At 44.4% G+C, this 25,287-nt stretch overlaps 1 protein-coding gene across 1 annotated transcript in view; it reads left to right on the top strand.

Moving 5' to 3' along the window:
- The window catches only part of RAB3B (RAB3B, member RAS oncogene family), a 60,556-nt gene extending 38,160 nt beyond the window's left edge, over positions 1-22,396 (top strand). The window contains exons 3-5 of the mRNA XM_001362392.4: positions 10,974-11,092; positions 12,472-12,596; positions 17,345-22,396. Of these exons, the coding sequence (XP_001362429.1) occupies positions 10,974-11,092; positions 12,472-12,596; positions 17,345-17,532 (432 nt within the window). The 3' untranslated portion in view covers positions 17,533-22,396. The remainder of the gene's footprint in view (positions 1-10,973; positions 11,093-12,471; positions 12,597-17,344) is intronic.
- Positions 22,397-25,287: the final 2,891 nt, after the last annotated feature.

Raw genomic sequence — 25,287 nt, forward strand, 5'->3', positions numbered from 1 at the left:
AGGAAGAGAACTTGGGGTTTCCAGAAGGGTAACCCCTCTTTTCATCAGACCTTCAATATCGAAAGAATTCACGGAAATAGCAGAGAGGACCTTCTAAGCCTTTTGCTTCCCCATCACGTGGCTCTGAGGGGCCGTATACAAGATTGTCTTCTCCCTGAGAGGGGCGAGCAGCCCAGGACCTCCTCTTCTCTCTTGAAAAGTCTAGACCCTAGAACTCTCTAGAAAGTCACCATTTTCCAGGAAAGCTCTCCTCTAGTCCTAGCTCTGCTTCTAACCCAAAGGCTAACTCAGAGCAAGAATAATGACAATAACTGACATTTTTTACCTGTTTAAAGTTTGTCCAGCACTTTATATTCATCATCTCATTTGAGCCTTAACATACGGTGAGGGAGGTAATTCCAACAGTTATTATACCCATTTTCCAGAGAAGAACCAGAATGACATGCCTGGAGTCATATAGCAAATAAGTAAGTGTCAGAAGTGGGATCTTAAGAGAGCTAGGTGGAACAGTGGATAGAACTCCTAGAGTCAGGAAGACCCGAGTTCAAATTCAGCCTCAGAGACTTACTATTTCTGTGGCTCTGGGCAAGCCACTAAACCATGTTTGCCTCAGTGTCCTCATCTATCAAATGAGCTGGAAAAAGAAGTAGCCAACCATTCCAGTGTCTTTGGCAAAAAAAAAAAACCCAAATGGGGTCACAAAGATAGGATAGGACTGAACCAACTGAACAACCACAGAACTTCCAGGCTCCCATGTCTGACGACTGGCCTTGGTTTTCCTTCTCTGTAAAATGTTGGGGTTACTCTAGGTCTAAAATGGGAGCTAATGCCCTTTTCAGCTATAAATTGCCTCTGTTCTGTGATTACTCCAGGACTGAGATTTGAAGATTTCAAAATGAGATGACTCAAGGTGGGAAGGAGTGAGTCTGGGTAGCCAGGGAGGGAGGAAGGGAGGGAGTGTGTACACTGGGGGAGCCAAGAGATCGGAAAAACAAACCGACACCTTCCCAAACTTGTCAGATTTCTCACATCAGTGGCAAAGGAGTGGGGGCTGATTCACGCCCAGGAGATAGTGTAATTCCATTCTATAAAAACGAAATTGTCTTTAGGGAAGTAGGACAGCCACTCCTCTCCCCCCACAGCTCTGGCTGGACTTAGGGAGCCGGTGCTGATAGGGATGGCTCAGCTGGGCAGGAGGTAGATCACCGTCCTGGCACTCTGGGACTTGCTCCAGCAGCCCCTCTGCTTTAAAGATAGCAGCAGAGGGGCAGTGAGAGCCAGGCCTGGAGATGGGAGGTCTTGGGTTCAAATCTGGACCCAGATCCTTCCTAGCTTTGTGACCCTGGGCAAGTCACTTGGCCCCAATTTCCCTTACTACTCTTCTATCTTGGAACCAATCCTTAGTATCCATTTTAGAACAGAAGGTAAGGGTTTAAAATAAGAAAAGAAAGTTAACAGTAGAAATAGAGAGTTTGACGAATTTGGGGCTCTGTTCCTGTCCTTTCATTCTCATAGGTATCCAACTGCCTCTTTAAAAAAAAACTTTCAACTCCCGTGGGAAGTGACTTTACAAACTTAGATGCTTTTAAATAGAATTTAAATCTGTTTGGAGGGCAGCTGGGTGGCTCAGTTGATGAAGAGCCAGGCCCAGAATTGGGAGGACCTGAGTTCAAATGTGGCCTCAGACACATATCCTAGCTGTGTGACCTTGGCAAGACCCTTGACCCCCATTGCCTAGCCCTTACCACTCTTCTGCCTTAGAACCAATTGATTCTAAGACAGAAGGTAAGGGTTTTGATAAAAAAATTAAATTAAAATTAAAAAAGAATTGAAATAGAATTGAAATTCTTAAAAAGAATTTAAATTGAAGGCAGGAGCAGTATGGATATACAGTGGGAATATATTTGGAATCAGAGAACCTGGGTTCAAATTTTATTTTGGTAGCTTTGTGACCTCTCCCTCTTCAGGCCTCGGTTTCCTCCCCTATAAAATGAGGGATTAGACTAAGTGACTTCTGAAATCTCTTCTGATATCCATGATACTGTCATTCCAATCCAATCTGGAATCAGGAAGACCTGAGTTCAAATTCAAAGGACTTGGACACTTATTAGCTGTGTAACCTGGGCAAGTCATTCAACCCTGTTTGCCTCTGTTTCCTCATGTGTAAAATGAGCTAGAAAAAGAAAAGGCAAACCATTCCAGTATCTTTGTCAAGACAACCCCAAGGAGTAGCAGAGATGCTCAGTGGATTGAGAGCCAGCCTATGCTGGGAAGTCCTAAGTTCAAATCTGGCCTCAGATACTTCCCAGCTGTGTGACCCTGGGCAAGTCACTTGACCCCCATTGCCTAGCCCTTACCACTCTTCCGCCTCGGAGCCAATACACAGTATCAATTGAAGAGGGAAAATTTAAACAGTAACAAGGAAGTTAAACAAGAAGCTTTGGAGGAATGATAATGAGTTCTGTTTTGGACATGACCAAATTGGGATGCCAAAAAGGAGGTTGGAGATTTGATCTTAGATTCCAGGAGGGAGATTAGGGCTGGATCTGGGAATCATCTCTGATGAGAATTGAACCCAAGGGTGTTGTGATCAACAAGTGAGAGGGTATAGAGGCAGAAGAGAAAAGAGCCCAGCGCGGAACCTTGGGCACCAGCCATGGTCAGTGGGCTCAACCTGAATGCAGAAGCAGCCAAAGGGCCAGGCAAGAGCAGGGACCAGCACTCCTAGGAATGAGAGAATGTCTAAAAGGGGGTGACTGACCAGCAGTGTCAAAAGCTACAGAAAGGACAAGACCCAAGATGCAAGAGAAGAGGTCATTAGATGGAGCAATGAAGGCTAAACTTCAGTGGGGATAGTTTCAGCTGAGGAATAAAGATGGAAGCTGAATTTCCAAGAGTTTGGAAGTTAATGGGAGGTGGGGAAGTCGAAACACCTAGTGTAGACAGCTTCCTCAGGGAATGTAGGGTGCTAATTCCATGGCATGGTGATGACAACTGTTTCCCAAGGTTAGTGACTGCTGTGTCCATGCAAACCCCTTCTGATCCCTTCCCTAGGTGGTCCTGGGGATCCTGACACTCAATGCCTGGACTCAGGAGTCCTCCCTCCAGTCATATTAGTCAAATCCAACTCCCATCAGGTTTCCCCCTCCAACCTCTGCAGAAGTCCTGGCAGAGCCTTTTTTTAAAAAACCTTTTCCCTCTGTTCTAGTAGCAACTCTAAGACAGAAAGGCAAGTGCTGGGCAAGTGAGGATTATGTGACTTACCCAGGGTCACACAGCTAGGAAGTGTGTGAGGTCACATTTGAACACTGATCTTTCCAACTCCAGACCTGGCACTCTGTCCACTGAGCTTCCTACCTTCCCCTGGCATAGTTTTTGAGCTACTTGGCTATGGAGTGGAGCCTTCCTCAGGTCCAGAGCCCTTTTTCCCATTTCTGAACAAATGACATTTTCACCACCTGACATCTTTCTGATCCTACAGGATCTGATCTGTGGCTCCCCGAACTCCAACCATTTCATCTCACTAACTGGTGCCTGAATTCAGTCTTTTCTTCTGGTCCCATGTCCCTTAGCACCTCCTACCCCACCTTCCCTCTCCACATAAACCCCCACCTTACCCCCTGCTGCAGCTCCGTTATATGGCAGACATGAAGGGAGCTGGGTGAGTCATACACTCTGGCAAAAGAAAATTAAGTGAACTTTGGTAGAGGGAAACTGCTCAGGAGGTTGTGAATGGCACTGATGTCAATTCGGAGGCAAGAAACGGGGCCAGTAGCTCCCATGAGCCAGAGATAATAACGATCGCAGTAATAATCCAGTAAACATTTATGAAACACTGCTCTGTTGAAGGCCATGATTGCTGTTAATGATTGCTGACATTTTGAAGACATTTTCTAGTTTATCTCTGCAATGATTTTCTTTTAGAATAGACTTCAAAAAAAATTCTCGTTGTCTTTTGCTGGGATATCATCTTCATTTCTGAATATCTTCTGTCCACCATCCCTCCTCACAAAGTTTAAAAGAAGAAAACAGTGTCTCATAGTGTATGGAGTACTCCACACTTTGGGCCCCCACTTTGACAATGAAGGGAAGGAAGGTTCATTTCCTCAACTCTTCTCCTGGGCTGAATCTATAATTTCACAGAATTTGGTTCCAACTGTCTTATAATCATTGGTGTTTTCTATTTGTGTTGATTAATAATGACTCTTCATGACCCCATTTGTGGTTTTCCTGACAAAGATACTGGAATGGTTTGCCATTTTCTTCTCCAGCTCATTTTTTTACAGATGAAGAAACTGAGTCAGATAGGGCTAAGTGACTTGCCCAGCATCATATAGCTAGTAAGTATCTAAGGCTGGATTTGAACTCAGGTCTTCCAGTTACTTTATTTTTCATTTATGTTGATGTATGTTGTTTTCTTGGTTCTGCTCACTTCATTCCACATCTGTTCATATAAGTCCTTCCATGCTTCTCTGAAGCAGCCATGATTTCTTACAGCACAAAGCTATTCCTTTCTATGCATGGAAATTGCATCTTGTTTAGTCATTCTCAATTGAAGGGCACCCATTTTGTTTCTGGTTCTTCACTTCTACAAAAGGGGCTGCTGTGAGTTTGGGGGCACATGTGGGATTCTTCTTTCTATCTGTGATATCTTTCTAGCCATATCATATATTACTCCTTCTCCTGCATTTTTTGATTCAGCCAAACTGGCTTTCTCTCTCTCCTTCCTAGATAGTACTCTATCCATCCCCCATCTTGGTGCCTTTGCACTGACTGTCCCCCGTGCTTGAAATGCCCTCCCTCATGCCCTGCACATCATAGAATCCCTCTTTTCCCTTCTTTTATACAACCAAGTTTCTCCCAAACTCCCTTGTATTTATCTGCTTTGTATTTTTTTTTAGTATCTGTATATATCACTTTCTGTCTCTGTATCTCTTGGAATAGTGCCAGGTACACAGTGGGCACTTAATAAATGCTTTTGATCATTGGTTGAGTATTTGAACAGAGTGCCTGCCTACCAGTGGGATTACTGTCATCAAGGAGCTAAAGGGTCCTATGGTAAAAGCAGGATTCTATTTATCCTGCATGGGCAGTGATGGGGGACAGAATCAGAGTTCAGTTCAATGTGTAAAAAATTGCCTAGCAAGGATGGAGGGATATCTGGGACACTTTGGTTTTTAGCACAATTCCGAATGGCAAAGCACTGCTCTTGAGAATCATCTGTCAGGGACCCAGTATGGGCATCCCTGGGAGCACGTGTAGTGTAATGGATGGGGCATAGGACGTAGGACCAGAAAGATGGCCCCAGAAGTGGGGCTGTGTTTATTCTGTTGATCTCCATCCTCTTCCTAGTGGGGAAGAACATTCAATTGAGTCACAAGACCCTGCCTTTCCAATGTTGAGTCAAAAGCTGCCTCTCTGTTGCTTTCTTTTCACCCTCCAGGGAGAATAAGTCTCATCCTTCAAAGCAATGAGCACAGCCCATCACATCCCTCCTGAGTCCTTCTTTCCCAGTTCCTTCAGCCAAACCATAAATGGAATCAACACAAATTTATTAAGCACCTATTATGTGCAAGGTACCATGCTAGGCACTGGGAATACAAAGACAACTAAGTTGAATTGAGGTGGTAAAATTCAGGAGTGGTCAGAGGATAGATAGCAAGTAGTTTGGGAGAGGGGCTGGAGCAGAGTATATGTGGAGGGAATCCATCAAGGGTCACAATTGAAAGACAGAGATGGCACCATTCATTCTTTAGTCATTTATTAAGATCCTACTATGCCTATAGCAGATGGCAGGGCTGGAAGAAGGAAGGGAGAGATTTCAAGACTCAAAATCCTTTTTAAAATGCTAGAAACTGTTTTTACATGTAATTGAAAATAAAATAAAATTAAGAACCTATGTTCAGGGCAGCTAGGTGGTTCAGTGGATAGAGTACCAGCCTGGAATTGGGAAGATTTGGGTTCAAATGTGACCTCAAACACTCCTTAACTGTGTGATCCTTGGCAAGTCACTTAATCTCAGTTACCTGGCCCTTGCCTTTCTGTCTTAGAATTGTTACTAGATAGAAGCAAAGATATTGTTTTTTTTTTAAAGCACCTACTATATGCCTGGCACTGTAAGGTGCTCAGGATACAGAGGTCAAAATGAAACAGCCCTGGTTTTCCATTCTTTTTTAATGGGAGGTGGAGGAAAGAAGAAGCAGAGATGAGATGGAAAGAAGACAGCCTTTATTGGGGGGGGGGTTAAATAATAAATAAACAAAAGGCAACTAGATGGCTCAGTGGATTGAGAGCCACATATAGAGGCAGGAGGTCCTGGGTTCAAATCCAGCTTCAGACTCTTCCTCGATATGTGACCCTGGACAAATCACTTAACCCCCCATTGCTTAGCCCTTCCTGCTCTTCTGCCTTTGAACCTTTGAGTTCAAGATGGAAGGTAAGGGTTAAAAAAAAGTAAATAAACAAGGTAGAATTACAAAAAAAGCAGAAGTCAAAATTAGAATAACGAGAGAGAGGGAGAGACAGAGAGAGAGAGAGAGAGAGAGAGAGAGAGAGAGAGAGAGAGAGAGAGAGAGAGAGGAGAGGGAGAAAGAGAGAGGAGAGAGGACAAGACAAGACAGAGAGAGAGACAGAGAGAGAGAGCAATCTCTGCTCTCAGGGAACTAATCTCCTAGTGCTTCCCCTTCTAGAGTTACCTTCCATCTGCTCTGGATGGATTTTATAGTAACTATGTACGTACATGAGAACATCTCCATTTCTCCATTCAGATGTCAGCTCTTAGAGGGCAAGGATTGGTTGTGCTTTGTCTTGCTATCCCCAGGGCTTAGCATAGCACCTGGTACATTGTGGGTCTTAATTAAATGATTGTGGATTGACCGAGTTAGTGTGTGTGTCATGATTCTACTAGGGGGTAGATATAAGATATGTATGAAGAAGCAAATTCAGAGTGTATATGAGGGAGGGCTTTGTTTTTATGTGGCTGTTGTATTTGCTGAGGGGGGGCAGAAACAGACATTTGTGGGGGAAACACAAAGCAACTTGAGGAGGACCCCAGATCATTTTGAGAGGATGCAAGAGAAGTCTTGATGGGCCCAAGTGGAATGGACATTGTCCCAGACAGTGACACACTCCTTCCCCAGGGCTCCTCTTCAGCCCCTTCTTATCCCATCCCTGGGGCCCTGAAATCCCCCCTCTTTCCGACCAAGCTCAGGTTTCCCCCTTCCTATAGCCCGATCATGTGTGCTCCTAAAGCTGGCTGGGGAAGGAGGCTTGGAGATGAAGGGGCCACGTCATCATCCTGGATGACACAGTTTCTTTCCCCAAGTAGCCTGTGACTCATGCCTCTTTCTCTCTCCCTGTTCCTGTTTCTTCCTGGGTTCTATTTCTGACTCTCATCAGGGGGGAGGGATCGATGCTCATTGTCAGTGGAAATTTAAAAATAAAAGGCAGACAGAGCTCTGATGTGAACTGTAGGGCTCTTTCTCCTCCCCGCCCCCCATACCAAGATCCACCTCCCCCCCAAGGTCCTGGGTGACAAGGCTCAAATGGGCTGGGCTCAGACTGGGACACTCACTCTTCTGGATTCTCCTTCTCTGACTTAGCTTTGGAGAAGGTCATCTACCTGCTCTGAGCATTAGGAAGATTTTCAGCATGCTGTGAGGATCTACAAGATGGCTCCTTTATCCCAAAGTGGCTGCCCTTCCCCACAAACCAGCCATCTTGACACAAATTCATTTGGTGCAAAGGGGAAAGCAATGACTCTAAAATCAGAAACTCTTGTTTGAAACCCTGGCTGTATGGTCTTGGACAACTCACTTGGTCTTCAGAGTTTCCTCATCTTTAAAATGAAAGAGTTGGGCTACCTTCTCTTTAAGGGTGTCCCAACACTAAATCTATGACAATGACATTCCACCTTGGCATATCAAATACCTACCATGTCCCAGGGCTTCTGCAGGCATGTGATCAAGTGAGACAAGGATGTTTGCCAGGGAACTCTGGGGATCATTGGATTTTTGAGTTGGAAGGGTTCTTGGAGATCATCTAACCCAGCCATTCTTAATCCTTTTTTGTGTCATGGACCCAACAGATGTCTTTTTTCCTTTCCTCCCCATATTTAGTTTTCCTCAATTACATGTAAAGACAAATTTTAATATTATCTCTAAAATACTTTTTTAAAAATCCAACTCCTTCTTGGACTCTCAAGGTAGCCCAACCCTCTTTGTTGTTGTTGTTGTTTTTAATCATGTTTTTATTGATATCTTTTGTGTTTCATTCACCTTCATTTCAGTTTAGATCCTTCTCCTCTCTTTTCTTCTCTCTATAAATCCTTCCCTTTGTTATCACAAAAGATAAAAAAAGAAAGGGAGAGAGGGAGTTGCTAGCTACTTGGCCACTGGCCATCAGCTGATGCTAATTTAACTTTTTATCTTCTAAAAAGAAAAGAAATAGAGAGAAAAGCAGTGTAAGTTGAGAGTTTAACAAAACCAACCAACATGTCTGCCATGTCTGGCCCTAGGGCCCCTTCATCTCTACAGTGAAGCAAGGGAAGTATGTATTCTCAACTCTTCTCTGAGTCCGAGTTTCTCATAATAACCATATGATATTCAGTTAATTTCTTTCTTAGTTCTTTCTATTTCTGTGGGTGGAGCCATTACGTACACTTTTTATGTCATTCTGCTGACTTTGCCTCAGTTCAGTTAAACTTTCTCATGCTTCTCTGATTTCTAAGACTTGGCTCAGGAACCATCTCCTTCAGGAGGCCCTTGTTGGCCCACATCCCAAGTGCTTTCCTTTCTAGGGCCACTTGCTGTCTCCTCTGTAATTATCTTCCATGTACTAATTTATCTATATTATCTTCTTCATTAGAAAGTGAGGCAGAGACAGATTTCTGGGGGGGGGGACAGTGGGGAGGGGGCTTTTTTTTCGTATCCCCACTTCTTCATACAGTGCCTGGTGCATAAAAAGCATTTAATAAATGCTTTTCAGTTGATTGAGTCTTAACATTCATTGTTAGGGCAGCTAGATGGTTCAGTCGATAGAGTGCCTGATCTGCACTTAAGAAGACTCTTTTTCCTGAGTTCAAATCTTGCCTCAGACACTTACTAGCTGTGTAACCCTAAGCGAGTCACTTAACTCTGTTTGCCTTAATTTTCTCATCTAGAGAATGAGCTGGAGAAGGGAATGGTAAACCATTTCAAAATCTTTGCCAAGAAAGCCCCAAATGGGGTCATGAAGTGTCGGACACAACTGAAAAACAATGGAACACCATCCATTGTTACTTCTTTACATTGTTATATCTCAATGGGCAGCTACTTGATTTCTAATTCTTTGGTCCTAGAAAAAGTGCTGCTTTGAATATTTTGTTATTTCTTTCCCTCTCCTTTTGAACTCCTTGGAGTGTAAACCTGGCAGTGGGATTTCCATGTCAAAAGGTGTGGACATTTTAATCACTTTTCCAGTTTCATTCCAAGCTGACCCTCAGAATGAGTGAACCATAGTGAGGAAAATCATTTTGTAAAGTTTCAAATGCCATGAAAATGAGTTACTTCCATAAAGGAACTGGGTCTTTCAGCTGTACTTACCCAATGATAACTTCTCTTATAGTTGTTTATTTATATGTTTATTATGTTTATATTATATATTATAAATAGATTTATAGGAAATAAATGTAAAGGATACATGGATGGATAAATGATGCATGAACGACTAGATGCATAGATGGATGCTTGAGTGGATGGATGGAAGGAAGAAAACAAGCATTTCTTAAGTATCTACTATGTGCCAGGCATTGAGCCAAGTGCTTTACAAATATTATCTCATTTAATAAGGAAAATGACTTATACAAGAATATTCATAGCTGCACTCTTTGAGGTGGCAAAAAATTGGAAAATGAGGGGATGCCCTTCAATTGGGGAATGGCTGAACAAATTGTGGTATATGTTGATGATGGAATACTATTGTGCTCAAAGGAATAATGAACTGGAGGGATTCCATGTAAACTGGAACAACCTCCAGGAAGTGATGCAGAGTGAGAGGAGCAGAACCAGGAGAACACTTACACAGAGACTGATACACTGTGGCACAATCAAATGTAATGGACTTTTCTACCAATAGCAATGCAATGACCCAGGATAATCCAGAGGAATTTAGGAGAAAGAAAGCTATCCACATCCAGAGAAAGAACTGTGGAACCAGAAATGCATTAGAAAAATATATGATCGACTACATAGTGCAATAGGGATATGATTAGGGTTTTGATGTTAAAGAATCGCTCTACTGCAAATATGAATAACATGGAAATAGGTTCTGAACAATGATACACATATAACCCAGTGGAATGGCTTGTTGGCTTTGGGAGGGGGGAACAATAAAGCAGGGGAGGGGGATCATGAATCATGTAACCATGGAAAAATATTCTAAATAACAATTAAAAAAACAAAAACAAATATTATCTCATTTGATCCTGATAACAATCCAAGGAGCTTGCCTTCTAAAAGGAGGAATGGTGGTCTGGAAGCCATCGATGATTCTCCTTGGTTGTTAATGTGCTCTCTCTTCTCCAATGTTCTCACATTCATTCATACTGTATACAAGTTGTAGTTTTCGATTGGAATGCAAGCTCCATGAGTGTAAATACCCATTTTATAATTGAGGAAACTGAGGTAGATAGAGGTTAAGTAACTTACAAAGGGTTACCCACCTAGTAAGAGTCTTGGGTCAAATTTGAACTCAGGTCTTCCTGATTCCAGACTTAGCTTTCTATTCACTGTGTCACCTAGCTGGAGGTGGGAATAAATGAAATGGATAGAAAGATGGATTCATGAATGGATACATAGATGGATGGGTAGATGGAAAGATGGATGGATGCTTCACAAATTAATGGATACACACATTGGTGGATGGATTTGGAATGTTTTAGAAAACCCTAGGGGACATCCTGGAGTCTAGAACTTCACTGCTTTTTCTCACCCTAGGACACAGCTGGCCAGGAAAGGTACCGGACCATCACCACTGCCTATTACCGGGGTGCCATGGGCTTCATCCTCATGTATGACATCGCCAATGAAGAGTCCTTCAATGCTGTCCAGGACTGGTAGGGAACACACACTCTCTGGTCTGTATATCCACACTTTCAGTGTCCAACACCACCTACTGCTCCCTTCTCAGCACTCCCTCTCAGCATCTTAACTTCCTTCTATATTGAACTTGAAGAACGGAAAGAAAAAGCACCTACGCTGTACTAGGAACTCTGGGTAGAGCTACAAAAGCAAGAGAGTCCTGGTTCTCATAGAATTTATATTCCCTCAAAACAGACATCCAGAATGAGCGAGCGAATGAGCATTTATTAAGCCCCCTTGAGCCAGGCATAATGCTAAGCTCTGGAGCCACAGGTATTAAAACAAGACAGTCCCTGCCCTCTGGGAGTTTACATTCTATCAGGGGAAATATCTTTACTTTTTTCTCATTATCATGAAGTTTATTACCATTAACTAAGGGAGAAAAACCCTAAATTCTTGAAACTAAAACATAAACTCAATATCTAGTTTACAAGTTCAAAATTTAATACACTAAAACATTGCTTCATACAAAATATTAAATGACCTTAACAAACAAATGCACCAACCCACACTGTCCTTTTCGTTTTGTAAAATTTAAGAAGAAATAAATGAAAAATCATTTAAGCATTTTCTACCTGCAAAGCTAGGCTGCTAGATGACACCATAGTGCACAGTGTCTGGCTCGGAGTGGGAAAGACTCTTCCTCGATATGTCCTCAGATACTTAGTAGCTGTATGACCCTAAACAAGTCATTTAACCTTTTCGGCCTCAGTTTCCTCATCTGTAAAATGAGCTGGAGAAGGAAATGGCAATCCCTTCCAGTATCTCGACCAAAAAAATCCCAAATGGGGTCACAAAGCATTGGACACGACTGGACAACAAATGTTCAAAGCACTGCGCTAAGTCCTCAGGAAACAGATAGAAAAGCAAAACCCTTCCTGGCCTCTAGGAACTTACCTTCTAATAGGAGGCACGGTGGTCTGGAAGCCTTCAATGATTCTCCTTGGTTGTTAATGTTCTCTCTCTTCTCCAGTGATCTCATGCTCATTTATCCTTTGCACAAGTTATTTCCATTGGAATGTAAGCTCCATGACGGCAAGGAGAGATCCTCAACAACTAGCATAGTATCTGGCACACAGTAGGTGTTTCATAAATGCTTTATTGGATTTGATCGAATTGCTAGCGCTCACCCCTCGAAATGACTTTCTTTCTCTTTTTTTCTTTTTAATTACTTTCTATTTACTCCATTTGTTGGGGCATTCCAATCACGTCCAGCTCTTGTGGCCCCATTTGGGGGGTTTTCGGGCAAACAGATTGCTGTCTTTATTTTTTTTAACTCTTACCTTCTGTCTTAGAATCAAGCCCAGTACACCCAAGTGACTCGCCCCCACCTGTCTTTCTCCTTCTGCTCCAGGGCCACCCAGATCAAGACCTACTCCTGGGACAATGCCCAAGTCATCCTGGTGGGGAACAAGTGTGACATGGAGGATGAGAGGGTTGTGCCCACCGAGAAGGGGAAGTTCCTTGCTGAGCAGCTTGGTATGCGTGCAAAGGCAGGGACTGTGATCTGTGGTTTATTGGGGTGCCTCTGTGATCCCAGCACGGTCGGTGTGCATGGGTGTGTGCTAGCCTTGCGGAAGGGGAAGAAACTTGCTCAGCTCAAGCTGTCCAAGAGTCTGACAGAGCCTCCAGGGGTGTAGGCTAGAGGCCATTCGAAGAGGGGGACGCCTTGGGAGAGCACAGGACTGCATGGCTCGTAGGGATCCCAGGGGACCCTTGGTCCACCTCCCCCATTTCTCCAGAGGAGTAAAGAGAATCTAGGGAGCGAGTGCCTTCAACAAAGCAATTCCGTCCTGCAAACATGTGGTGTTTCGTGAGAGGCAGCCAGCCTCAGCTGGGATGGCCCGAATCCAAGTGCCACCTCTACTGCCCACTTCCCAGGCCAAGTCCCTTAACCTGCCTGTACCCCAGGCGTTGTCTAAGACTAAAATGTGCAGAAGTGCAGATCTGTTTGGGCAGAAGGAGTTTCCCACACCAGGAATTCCTCATACCAACTAAATCAGAGATTCAAAAAAAAAACTGTACCAATTGGGCATGCTGGGCATGGAGGATACAGAGACAAAGGAAATGGTTTCTGTCTTCAGAGGTGACATAGTCGGCTGTTGTGGGTCGGAGTGAGGGGCATTAACACGTGCTACCTAGCTAGCTTGCCTAATGTCCTCATTTGACAGATGTAGAAACTGAGGCTCAGTCAGAGGTGAGCTGGAACCTCTGTGTTCCAGCTCCAAGTTTACTGCCCTTTGCCTGTGGCCGGCTGCTCTACATGGCATACCAATGCCTTTTCTCTCCCCTAGGAGCATGTCTCTTCATTCTCGTGATCGTGGACAGTACCACAGAGCTTCTGGGTCTCCTTTGTCAGGACCCAAATTCAAGACCAAGTTCCTGATTCCCCATCCTAGCAGCTCTCCCTGCCTAAGGTCACCTGACTGGGAAATAGGAGGGCTTGTATTCAAATCTTGTATTTGTACTGTGTCCTGCCAAAACAGGGCAGGAAGAATCACAGAATAATGGAATCTGAAAAATCACAAAATTGAGAATCACTGAATGTCTGAAATGGCGAGGTGGTACAGGGGAGACAATACTGAGACTGGAGTTAGGGAGACCTGAGTTCCAATTTGGCCTTAGACATTTACTAGCTGGGTGACCCTGGGGAAGTCATTCAACCGCTTTTTGCCTCAGTTTCCCCAAATGTAACATGAGGATAATAACGATAGCACCCTACTTCCAGGGTTGCCGTGAGGACCAAATGAGATGTTTATCAAATGCTTAGCACAGTGCCTGGAGCATATTAGGTGCCATATAAATGCTTATCCTTTTCTTTGTTGGAAAATGGGGATTCAATTTGGTCTATCCACCCCAGAGTACAGAACTAGGAGCTTCTGGGAGAAAGTCCAAAGAGACAAGCTTAGGCTTAAGATCAGCAACAACTTCCTAACACAGTGGAATGGGCTGCCTTGACAGGAATCAGTGAATCGAGTGAGCAAGCATTTAAGAGGTGGTTTTTGTTCGTTAGGCATCGTAGATGTTGATCGGTTGTTTTTCAGTCATGCCCAACTCTCCATGAGCCAGTTTGGGGTTTTCTTGGTCAAGATCCTGGAATGGTTTGCCATTCTTTTTCCAGCTCATTTCACAGATGAGGAAATTGAAGCAAGTGAAGTGACTTGCCTCGAGTCACACAACTAGTAAATGTGTGAGGCCAGATTTGAACTCAGGAAAATGAATCTTTCTGACTCCAGGCCCAGAACTCTAAGCACTGTGGCAACTCCCTGCCCCAGGCACTGTGGATACAGAACCAGACAAAGTCCTTGCCCACAAGGAACTTACATCCTCTCAAGGAAGACAACATTTCCATAGATGGGTATATATAAAAGAAGCTTGAGGTGTCTCCAGAGTAAAAGAAAGGCATTAGCAGCTGAAGGGGAATGAAGATTATCTTTGGATAGAAGTTGTCATTTTAAGGGGGCAGCTGGGTGGCTCAGTGGATTGAGAGACAAACCAAGAATTGGATCCTGGGTTCAAATCTAGCCTCAGATACTTCCTAGCTGGGTGACCCTGGGCAAGTCCCTTAATGCCCATTGCCTAGCCCTTACTGCTCTTCTGTTCTTGGAACCAATACACAGTATTGATTTTAAGATAGAAGGGAAGGGAAGGGGAGGGAAGGGGAAGGGGAAGGGGAAGAGAAGGGAAGGGAGAGGGAGGAGAAGGAGGAGGAAGAAGGAAGAAGGAAAAGGAAGAAGCTAGGGATTCTAGGAAGAAAGGAGGGAGGGGAGGCATTCTAGGTATAGGGGACAGACTTAGCAAAGGCCCAGAGACAGGAATATTCTACATCAATGCTAAATATTGCTGTTATTATTCTTACTAATTATTTTATCCTCATTTTCCCCAAAGGAATCTAAATAGAATCAGCCCTAGAGTGAGCCACATTCCTATTATTCTTCTATATTAAATTCCAATGGGGATTAATAACAATATTAATAATAGTCCATTGAACATTAAATATAAATCCAAGGGAAGGGAGTACACATTTATTAAGTGCCTACTATATGACAGCACTGAGCTAAGTGCTTTATAAATATTATCTCATTTTGATCATAAAAGATAATAGAGTAATAGTAAAACTCTTTGAGGCTTGCAAATTATGATTATTTCAACAGCTGGCTCTTTAAGGTATGGAAAGCCCTTTTTCCAGAACCAACTGTCTCTGTGAGGTAGATAGACTAGAGGCTATGTGATATAGTAGATGGAGCCACTTAAACTGACCTCAGACAGAACTGGCTTCCAGTATGGCCCCAGACGCTTGGTAGTAAGTAGTCTGTGTGACACTGGGCTAGTGACAACCTCTTTGGGTCTCAGTTTCCTCATCTGGAAAAGGAAGATGATAATAATAACATCCACCTCTCCGATTGGCTATGAAAGATCCAAAGAGATGCCACAAAGAGCTTTGAAAGGCCACACTAGGGGACAGCTGGGTGGTTCAGTGGATTGAGAGCCAGGCCCAGAGATGGGAGGTCCTGAGTTCAAATCTAGTCTTGGACACTAGCTGTGGGACCCTGGGCCAGACATTTAACCCTCATTGTCCAGCTCTTATTGCTCTTCTGCTTTGGAACCAATACATAGTATTAATTCTAAGATGGAAGGTAAGAGCTGTTTGTTTTTTTAAATTAAAAAAGAAAAAGAAAAATCACATCTATGACCTCTGAACCTTTTCCCCAAAGCCAATGGACTGAAAGTGGGAACCATTTTTGTCTTGGTTAACAAAACAAAACAAATATACCTGTTAATAAGCAAGGATAGGGGTGGGCAGGGGCTGGCTTATTTCCTCCAAGTCTAACTAATGGGATTCACAGCCCCTTACTAATTCCAGTCCTGAAGATTAAGAGAGGTGTGTCTGTTCCAGCTCCTTTTTTCCCCTTCCTCTCTCAGTCTCACCTATTCTTGGCCTTCTTCCTTTCCTCTCTGGCCTCTCAGTCCTCTTCTCTCTCTTTCTTCTCCCTTTGCTGGTCCCTTCCCTCTTCATCCTTCTCCCTCCTTCATCTCCTTGTCCCTTTCCTTTCCCTCTCCCTTCCCTGTCTCCCCAGCCCTGTGCCTCCTCTCCTTCTGGTTCAAGTCCCTCTCCTTCCCTCCTGTTTCTCTGCTTCTCCCTGCTCCTGTTCCCATCTCTCTTCTTCCTCTTCTCTCCCTGTCCTCAGGCTCTGGAGGATTCCTTCTTCGGGTCCCAACTGATCTACTTGACAGTTGCTATTGTAAGGGGGAAATTGGGTTAATTTTTAAATGGTTGAACTTGATTATTTAAGAGTGTAGTTGCCAGGAATTTAATTAATTCCAAAGAGATTTTATTTACAATATGTGGAAAGAGTGAAGCAGGAACTCAGAGAGAGGATAAGGTAAGATTTCTAGCCTGAGCACTAAGTAATTTACTTTCGGCCCCTCTGGTAGGCAAAGCCGAGGATCTGGGAAGTGTCTCTCAAGAGTAGGTCTCTCCAGAGGATAGGTTTTTTCAGAAAAATCCAGCAGTTAAGAGTCAGCCTTTCACTCACCATGTATCAGTCCAATCAACAGATTCTTCTCCTCCTCTTCACCAGCCTCAACTCGAAAGTATGAAGAATTGAATCCTCACAGGGTTGGCTCCTTTTAAAGACATTTTTCTCTTGTGTCACTTCCTGTGTCTTCCCCCAATTCTATGTCTACCAATCACAATTGAAGTCCTGTTCTAGGACTGCCCAGAAAGCAGTTAGTCAATTCTGATTCATTACCCACTATCACATACATGGGTCACAGACCTCCCACTTCATGATTAAGTGGGATATTTGCACTTTGGGGGATTAGATCTAAATGGGCAGATCTTCATACTTAACTTTTAAGTACCGTGTTTACACTTATGGGGATTAAATCTAAAAATAGACAAGGGTTACAATTTAATCTTCACAATCAGGGGAGAGTTACATTTAATCTTCAACTATCTTTTCTGACTTTTTTCCTATCATAAACAATCCCATTTCTATAGGCCTCTGAGAACTTTCCTCTCCAAAGACACTAGGGGGGAGGAAATGTAAATATCATTATGACTTTGCTAAGAAGAAAATGGGGATTCATGACTATTTAAGCCACTTGGCCAGTAACCATCAGAGCTGAGGTGGCTTCAGCCCTGGGCTCCTGGCTCTGTATTATGGCCTTGAGTGATACCTGCTAGATTTTGGATTGATCAAGTCCTATCTCCCTTTCTCCAGGGTTTGACTTCTTTGAAGCCAGTGCCAAGGAGAACATTTGTGTCAGGCAAGTCTTTGAAAGACTGGTGGATGTTATCTGTGACAAGATGTCGGAGACCCTGGATACAGACCCTGCTGTGGCCAGTGGAGCCAAGACCACGCGCCTCACAGATACCCCACCTCTCCTCCAGCCCAACTGCTCCTGCTAGGCCCAGCAGGCCAAGCTCCCTCTGCTCTCTGAGAACTCTCCCCAAATCCCAACTTAACCACATCCTTTCCTCTCCCCTGCAATATTTCCTACCCCTGCCCCCTTGTTAATTCAACAGCTCTCATGTAGACCTCAGTGTCTCTTTTCTATAACTGGTCCTGGTGGAATCTGCAACTTGTCTTCTGGGTCCTGGAAAATGTGATGCTCTCAGCCTTTTGTGAGTGGACCCTGCTTTATAAATGCTCAGAACCAGGTTCTTGAACTGGAAAGGACCTTTGGGGGCAATGAGTTCACTCTCCCTTCCCTGTTTCACAGAAAACAGAATTTTGTTCCAGAGAAGAGGAGTGACTTACTCAAAATCCCTCAGCCAGGAGGGGGTATAGCTATGATTTGGACCCACTTCTGCATCCAAGTTGAGGGTCCTTTCCATAGTGCTATACCCCATCCCACTGGAATGAGACTGCTTATTTAAAGACAACTCATCCCACTTTATGAAAGGCTTCATGCCAAGCTTTACCCTACATAACATCTTTTGAAGTACAGGTTCTTTGCATAACATGAGGCTACACAACCAACACAAGGTTAGCTGGAGAGGGACATGTACAAAATATCTATTTCCCATCCTGCTCCCTGGTAGGTTTCCTTCTAGGTTGCCCTGAGAACCCTGCCCCTGAGCTAGGAATATTCTTGGGGCTTTAGCAATAAGGAGAAACCTCAGCTCTGGGGAGCTTGGAAATATAGGATTAAACACTTCATACTGCAGGGACCAAAGACCATGAAGTCCAGTTTTCATTTTCACAGAGGAATAAACTGAGCTCCAGAAAGGGCAGAACTGGGAACCATGAAAAGGAAACTGGGTTTGGGGTCAGAGAACTTGAATTCAATTCCTCACTTTTCTATTTTCTGGATTGCTAATCTTGGGCAATCCTTTCCCTCTGTGTAGGCTTCAGTTCTCCTCTATAAAATGGGAGCTGAACTAGATGACCTCTAAGGACCCATCCAGCTTTTCTGTGGTCTTAACAAGGGTGGAAGGAGCCTAAATTGAGTCAGATACAATTTATTTCATGAAAAGGTATTAGGGTGAGTATTGCAATGATTCTTTTGAAGCATGTTCAGGGTTCCATTATGTAAAAGAATAAGGGAAAGGGTGTTTCTGGGGGTGCTGGTCTTGTATCTTTTCCTTCTTCCTGGAATCTATCTGCATCTCCACCACTGAAAATTCAAGTACTAGCAAGTAGCTGACATCTTCTGTACCAGGTCTGATCTGAGACAGCCAATCCCAATATGTCTATTCTGGGGGAGACAAGGAAAATGAAAATAGAGCCCCCATCTGGAGCCCAGGCTCCTAAAAAAGTAGGTAATTAAGCTAAAATAAATCCTAGAATCTCAAAGCTTGATAGACCCTCCAAAGTGTCTAATCCAATTAGTACCTAAACAAAAATCCCCTCTACAATATACCCAAGTGATCATTCAGTCTCTGTTTGAAGGATCCCAGTGACAGTGAGCTCACTGCATTAATAGTTGGCAAATTAATGACTTGCCCAGGAAAGAAGGCTTTCCCCCTTACCTGGTGTCTCATAATAGTTAGGGGCATTTACACCCAAGTTCTGGACTCCTTCTAGTCTCCAGATGGCAAAGGGGTGGGTTAGGTTGGAGTGTGTAGCTAGAAAGAATTGACCTATAATATACATTCTATCCCCATGAAGCAGGCTCAGTTGGGTGAGGATTCATTCCTTCCAAGTCTCTCATCAAACCAAGAAAGGGCTAGAGGCAACAAAGAACAAATTTGAGGCTAGTTAATGGGTCCTTTTTGTGAAGGAAGTGGGCTGTCTTGATGAGGGTTACCAGTAACACCACTAGCATCTTATAATCATTTAGGAGAGGCTATTTGTGTGGTGAAGAAAGCATAGGGCTGGGAGTAAGGAGACCAGACTTCTGGTTCCAGGCTCATCCACTGACTTGCTATATGACCTTTGGACAGTTCCTTTGCCTCTCAGAGCTTCAGACTCCTCTGTAAAATGGTGGGATTGAGTTAGATCAGCTCTAAAATCCCTTCCATCTCTGACATGAAATGCATCAACTGTGACACACTCTTTTCCAAAGTCCACTCCAGCTTGGACAATCTATCACTTAAATGTCAGCCAATCAAACAAATGAGCATTTCTTTGCACCTACTATGGGCATGGCTTAGGAGATGCAAAGACAAAAGTGAAATATTCCCTGCCCTTGAGGAGTTTACAACATATGTGTATAAAATACATAAGGAAATTGGGGTGGAGAGAAAGGCACTGGCAAGTGAGGGGATCAGGAAAGGCTTCATAAAGAAGGCGGTGCTTGAGCTGGTCTTGAAGTTAGTCTGGAATTCTAAGAGGAAAGGGGTGAGAAGGGAGTGAATTCCAGGGTAGGAACAGTCTATGCAATCATGGAGGTTTGGAGATGGAGCGAACTGTGTGAGAAACGGAAAGGAAGCCTTAGATCACTTGGAACTGAGCTAAGCCATCAGTCCTGACTCAGAGGATCTTGAGTCAAGCATGTACTTGGGTGAGGAGGGGAAGGAAAAGATGATTCCACTTTGGTCAAAAGAGACCAAGAAGTCCTTTGTTGTATTAAGAGGACCTTTTTGTTAAAGAGGGCATGTGCCACCTGGCTCTGGAGCTGTCCAAGGTCCTGACCTAGCATATCCTTGAATAAGTACCTGCAATTCTCAATAAAAAGAAAAGATTGGGGGAAGAACACTGTTGAGAGGAGGCAGCCACTTGAACTGGGACCTGAATGCCTACTGACTTTATTGCCAATGTGACCTAATCACTTGGTTTATCTGAGCCTCAAATTTCCTTTCTTTGAAATGGGATGACAGGGCCATTTTAGATATGGAAGGGACCTTGGACATTATCTAGTCCAAGCCCATTATGTTACAGAGTAGGGTAATGATTCAATAATTCAATAAATTTCAGTCTGCAAGTATTTATTATACATCTACCAGGTGCCAGGCACTGTGCTAGTCACTGGAGATACTAAGACACCAAATGGTCCATGCCTTAAAGGAGTTTGATATTCTTCTGGGGAAGACAATGTGGGCCCAGATAATTACAAGATAAATTAAGGAGGGAGAGAACACACCTCTGGGTAGATAACAGAAGACTTCTAGATGGAAGCAAAGGAATTGAAGGTTTCCAAGAGGTTTTGAAGTGTCGGCCCCAAGATCACACAAATAATAAATCATGTGAGTCAGGATTGAATCTATATTCCCAGACTTCTGGTCCAACTGCTTTGAACAGCAGCTGGCATCAGTTCAGTTTGATACTTGTTGCCATTTACCTGAGTAAATGGCACCTCAACTGTGAAGGGGACCCACCTGTGTTTTGGATGTGTGGCTGGTAAGAGATTACTAATACCACTGTGGATATACTTCTAGCTCCATCAGGACTATCATTTTACTTTGTGTATGATGATGATAAGGATTGAAAGGCAGGGAGAATAGGAAGATGCATAGGTTTGGAGCCTGGGGACCTGGGTTTCACATCCCCAGCTCTGGTACATACTTGTTTGCTACTATGTGGCCTTTGAGTAAATCATCTATCCTCTATAGCCTTGATCTTAAAGACTCATTGATTTAGAGCTAGGAGGAACCATAGAGGTAATCTAGTCAACCTCCTTACTTTATAGATGATGGAACTGAAGTCCAGGCAGGTTAAGTGATTTCCCCAAAGGCACACAGGGAATAAGTGTCAGACCTCCTGGGTAAAAGCGAGGGACTTGGCAAGATCAGGGGGTCTTAATTTGAGTGAGGGAAAAGGGGCCATTAATGTAGATGGGGAAAATATCACCTTTCTTTTCACTAATTTCCAACTGAAATTGAGCATCTTCTTCAATTATATAAAAATATGATTCTGAGAAGGGGTCCATAGGCTTCACCTGATAGCCAAAGGGGTCCAGGACAGAAAACAGGTAAAAAAACCTGGACTCAAGGATCTGTAAGATTCACAAGTTGTTCAGTGTCATGGGAAAACTACTGAAACAGTAGTCAGGGAAATGGAATATGAATCCAGATTCACTCACTAGCTGTGTGACCTTGAGTAAGTAATAACCTCTCTGGGTCTCAGGTTCCTTATGTGCAAAATAAGCATGTTAGACAAGATGGCCTCTGAGGTCCCTTCCAACTCTAGAGCTATGATCCTGTGAATCGCTGCCTAATCTCATTCGATTTCCCCCCACAATCCTCTGAGGTCAGGGATCATCCTTCCCATTTCATAGATGAGAAGACTGAAGCTGAGGGTGGGACAGGTAAAAGGGATGACTGGTACAAAATGGCAGGACTAGACCTGGACCCCAGATATCCTGATTCCAAGTCCTTTCTCTTTGTACTCCACCAACACCCTTCCCTGTGCAGTGTACCTCCTTATGCCTAGCTACCCACAAGTGTACCAGCCCTGTATCTTGGGGTTTTCACTGGTCCCCTGGGGTTCAGCCTTGGTATTCAGCAGTCTTTGAGTCTCCTAAATAAAGAACTTGAGAGGACATCCAGTTGGACCCTACAAAATAGGTCTTTTGAGGGGGAGCATGAGAAGACACCCAGGTAATCAATCTATCCCCCCAAGCAGACTTCTGAGAAGACTCCCTCTACTCCGCCTCTTATTCCTTGGCTTTACACCTGCCACAATCACTGTCTAACCACACTGTGACATTCAGTCATCCATCCTGCAGCTAGCATCCTTCAAGTGCCCTGCCCCGTGTCCCTGAAGCCACATCCTGCCCTCAAAAGAGGCAGACCTGGGCCAAATGTGCAATACAGTATTGTATCTCTTGCAGTGTCAGTGATCCATATTTGTATGTGTGTGTGTAAATATAAACCAGTTCCTGATTTATTGTTGGACGTGACTCTGTGGCTGCTCTTAGCTTTTGGGGGAGAGGGGAAGGGGAAGAAATGCTGAATAGTTAAGAGTGTGTGCAGCTGGGAGGGCACACAGAATACTGGAAAACAGAGCAACATCAACCATTCAAGGAGAATGTGGAAGCCAGAAGAAACTTAGAGCAGGCACCGTCAGGACTGAGAGGGGCCCTAGAATAAAGAACAAGAAAGTCAAGAAGGAACAAGGAGTGTCAGAGCTAGGAGGAACCTTGGAACAAGGAATATCAGAGCTAGGAGGAACCTTGGAACAAGGAATATCAGAGCTAGGAGGAACCTTGGAACAGGGAAAGTCAGAGTTAGGAGGAACCTTGGAACAGGGAAAGTCAGAGTTAGGAGGAACCTTGGAACAAGGAATATCAGAGCTAGGAGGAACCTTGGAACAAGGAATATCAGAGCTAGGAGGAACCTTGGAACAGGGAAAGTCAGAGTTAGGAGGAACCTTGGAACAAGGAATATCAGAGCTAGGAGGAACCTTGGAACAAGGAATATCAGAGCTAGGAGGAACCTTGGAACAAGGAATATCAGAGCTAGGAGGAACCTTGGAACAGGGAAAGTCAGAGTTAGGAGGAACCTTGGAACAAGGAATATCAGAGCTAGGAAGAACCTTGGAACAAGGAATATCAGAGCTAGGAGAAACCTTGGAACAGGGAAAGTCAGAGTTAGGAGGAACCTTGTAACAAGGAATATCAGAGCTAGGAGGAACCTTGTAACAAGGAATATCAGAGCTAGGAGGAACCTTGTAACAAGGAATATCAGAGCTAGGAGTAACCTTGGAACAGGGAAAGTCAGAGTTAGGAGGAACCTTGGAACAAGGAATATCAGAGCTAGGAGGAACCTTGGAACAGGGAATGTCAGAGCTAGGAGGAACCTTGGAACAGGGAATGTCAGAGCTAGGAGGAACCTTGGAACCGGGAATGTCAGAGCTAGGAGGAACCTTGGAACAGGGAATGTCAGAGTTAGGAGGAACCTTGGAACAGGGAAAGTCAGAGCTAGGAGGAACCTTGGAACAGGGAATGTCAGAGCTAGGAGTAACCTTGGAACAGGGAAAGTCAGAGTTAGGAGGAACCTTGGAACAAGGAATATCAGAGCTAGGAGGAACCTTGGAACAGGGAATGTCAGAGCTAGGAGGAACCTTGGAACAGGGAATGTCAGAGCTAGGAGGAACCTTGGAACCGGGAATGTCAGAGCTAGGAGGAACCTTGGAACCGGGAATGTCAGAGCTAGGAGGAACCTTGGAACCGGGAATGTCAGAGCTAGGAGGAACCTTGGAACAAGGAATATCAGAGTTAGGAGGAACCTTGGAACAGGGAAAGTCAGAGCTAGGAGGAACCTTGGAACAGGGAATGTCAGAGCTAGGAGGAACCTTGGAACAGGGAATGTCAGAGCTAGGAGGGACCTTAGAGCAGGTCCTGCTGCTCCTCGCCCTTAGCCACCCCAGCCCTCCCTGCTCTGGGTGATATCAGCTCCACAAGGTTCCACAAGCAGCTGGGAAAGGTTTTGTCAGCTGCCCTGCTGAGGGTTTGCAAATAGCAACGTTATCATAGAAGACAGGGGTGTATAAGACCCACCGTAGCATACGGGTTGGCCTCTGTTCATCAGTAAGCCTCCCTTTCTTCTCTGGCTGATGAGAAGCAGCCACAGCTGGGCTCTGAGAGCCTCCTTCCCCAGCTCGTCCCCCTCCTTGATGCCTGGTTCAGCTAGGAATCATGGCCTCTTGTTTTCTAGGCCTTCAGAAAACCTTCCATATAATTAGGCCCACTCAAAGGGGATCAGCCCTAAAGGGAGCTGAGGGCTGATGGGAGAAAGGAAAACGTGCCATGGGGGTACGTGAAATTGGATTGGTTGTCCTAGGGAGCTAGGAATGTATTCCCAATCGTCCCTGGCTCTGCCACTTGCAAACTGTGGGCCTCCGTTTCCTCGTCTATAAATGAGGGGGTGAGACTCTGAGATCCCTTCCAAAACAAGAGCTGCCATCTGTATTTCATGGTGGACCCTGTGAATTTTGAGAAGATTAATGTGTCCTAAACTTAATCTGGAGATACATGATGGGAAGATACATGGGCTCACCAGGCCCAGAAGAGGTCCTCTGCCTTGCCTGAGACAGCCAGCCCCTTCCTCCAAGTCTGAAGGTATCTTCTTTCCACCTTGAGCATTAAAGTCTGGGTTTGATCCTCAGTCATCCGTCCACTACTTAGTTATGTGACCTTGGATGAGTCACCTCCTTTCTCGAGGCTCCACTTGCCCTTTCCGTAAGAGGAGGGGTTGGACTAGAGAGCTCAGGCGGGCAGCAGATGGCACTGTTCCCACCCTGGGTCCTACCTCATCACTAGCCACAGGTCAGCCCTCTCCAGGGTATGGATTAATGGGTCAGAGTGAACGTCTAGTGTAGACCAAGACCTCTGTTTATTTGACGATGGCTCCCAGGCATTGGCAATCCAGAAGTCCCAAGACTGAGAGCTGAAGGGGACCTTAGAGACTCTCCGACTCCTCATGACCCAGTGGACCGTCCTGGACAAGGACAGACCTGGAATGGTTTGCTATTTCCTTTTCCAGGGAATCCTTTGTCAGGCAATCAGAGCTTAAACGACCTGCCCAAGTTCACACAGCTAGAAAGTGTCTGAAATTGGATTGGAAGTCAGTGCTCTATCCACTGAGCCACTCGGGCAAGTCACTTAACCCTGTTTGCCTCAGTTTCCTCATCTGAGAAATGAGCTGGAGAAGGAAAGGGCAAACTGCTCCAGTATCTCTGCCAAGAAAACTTGAGAGAGGGCCAGGAAGAGTCAGACCCAAGGGGACGTCCTCATTTTACAGACGAGGAAAGGATCCCAGAGAGCTGAAAGGCCTCAG

The sequence above is a fragment of the Monodelphis domestica genome, chromosome 2 (genome assembly GCF_027887165.1).
Source record: "Monodelphis domestica isolate mMonDom1 chromosome 2, mMonDom1.pri, whole genome shotgun sequence".
In the NCBI taxonomy this organism is placed as follows: Eukaryota; Metazoa; Chordata; class Mammalia; order Didelphimorphia; family Didelphidae; genus Monodelphis; species Monodelphis domestica.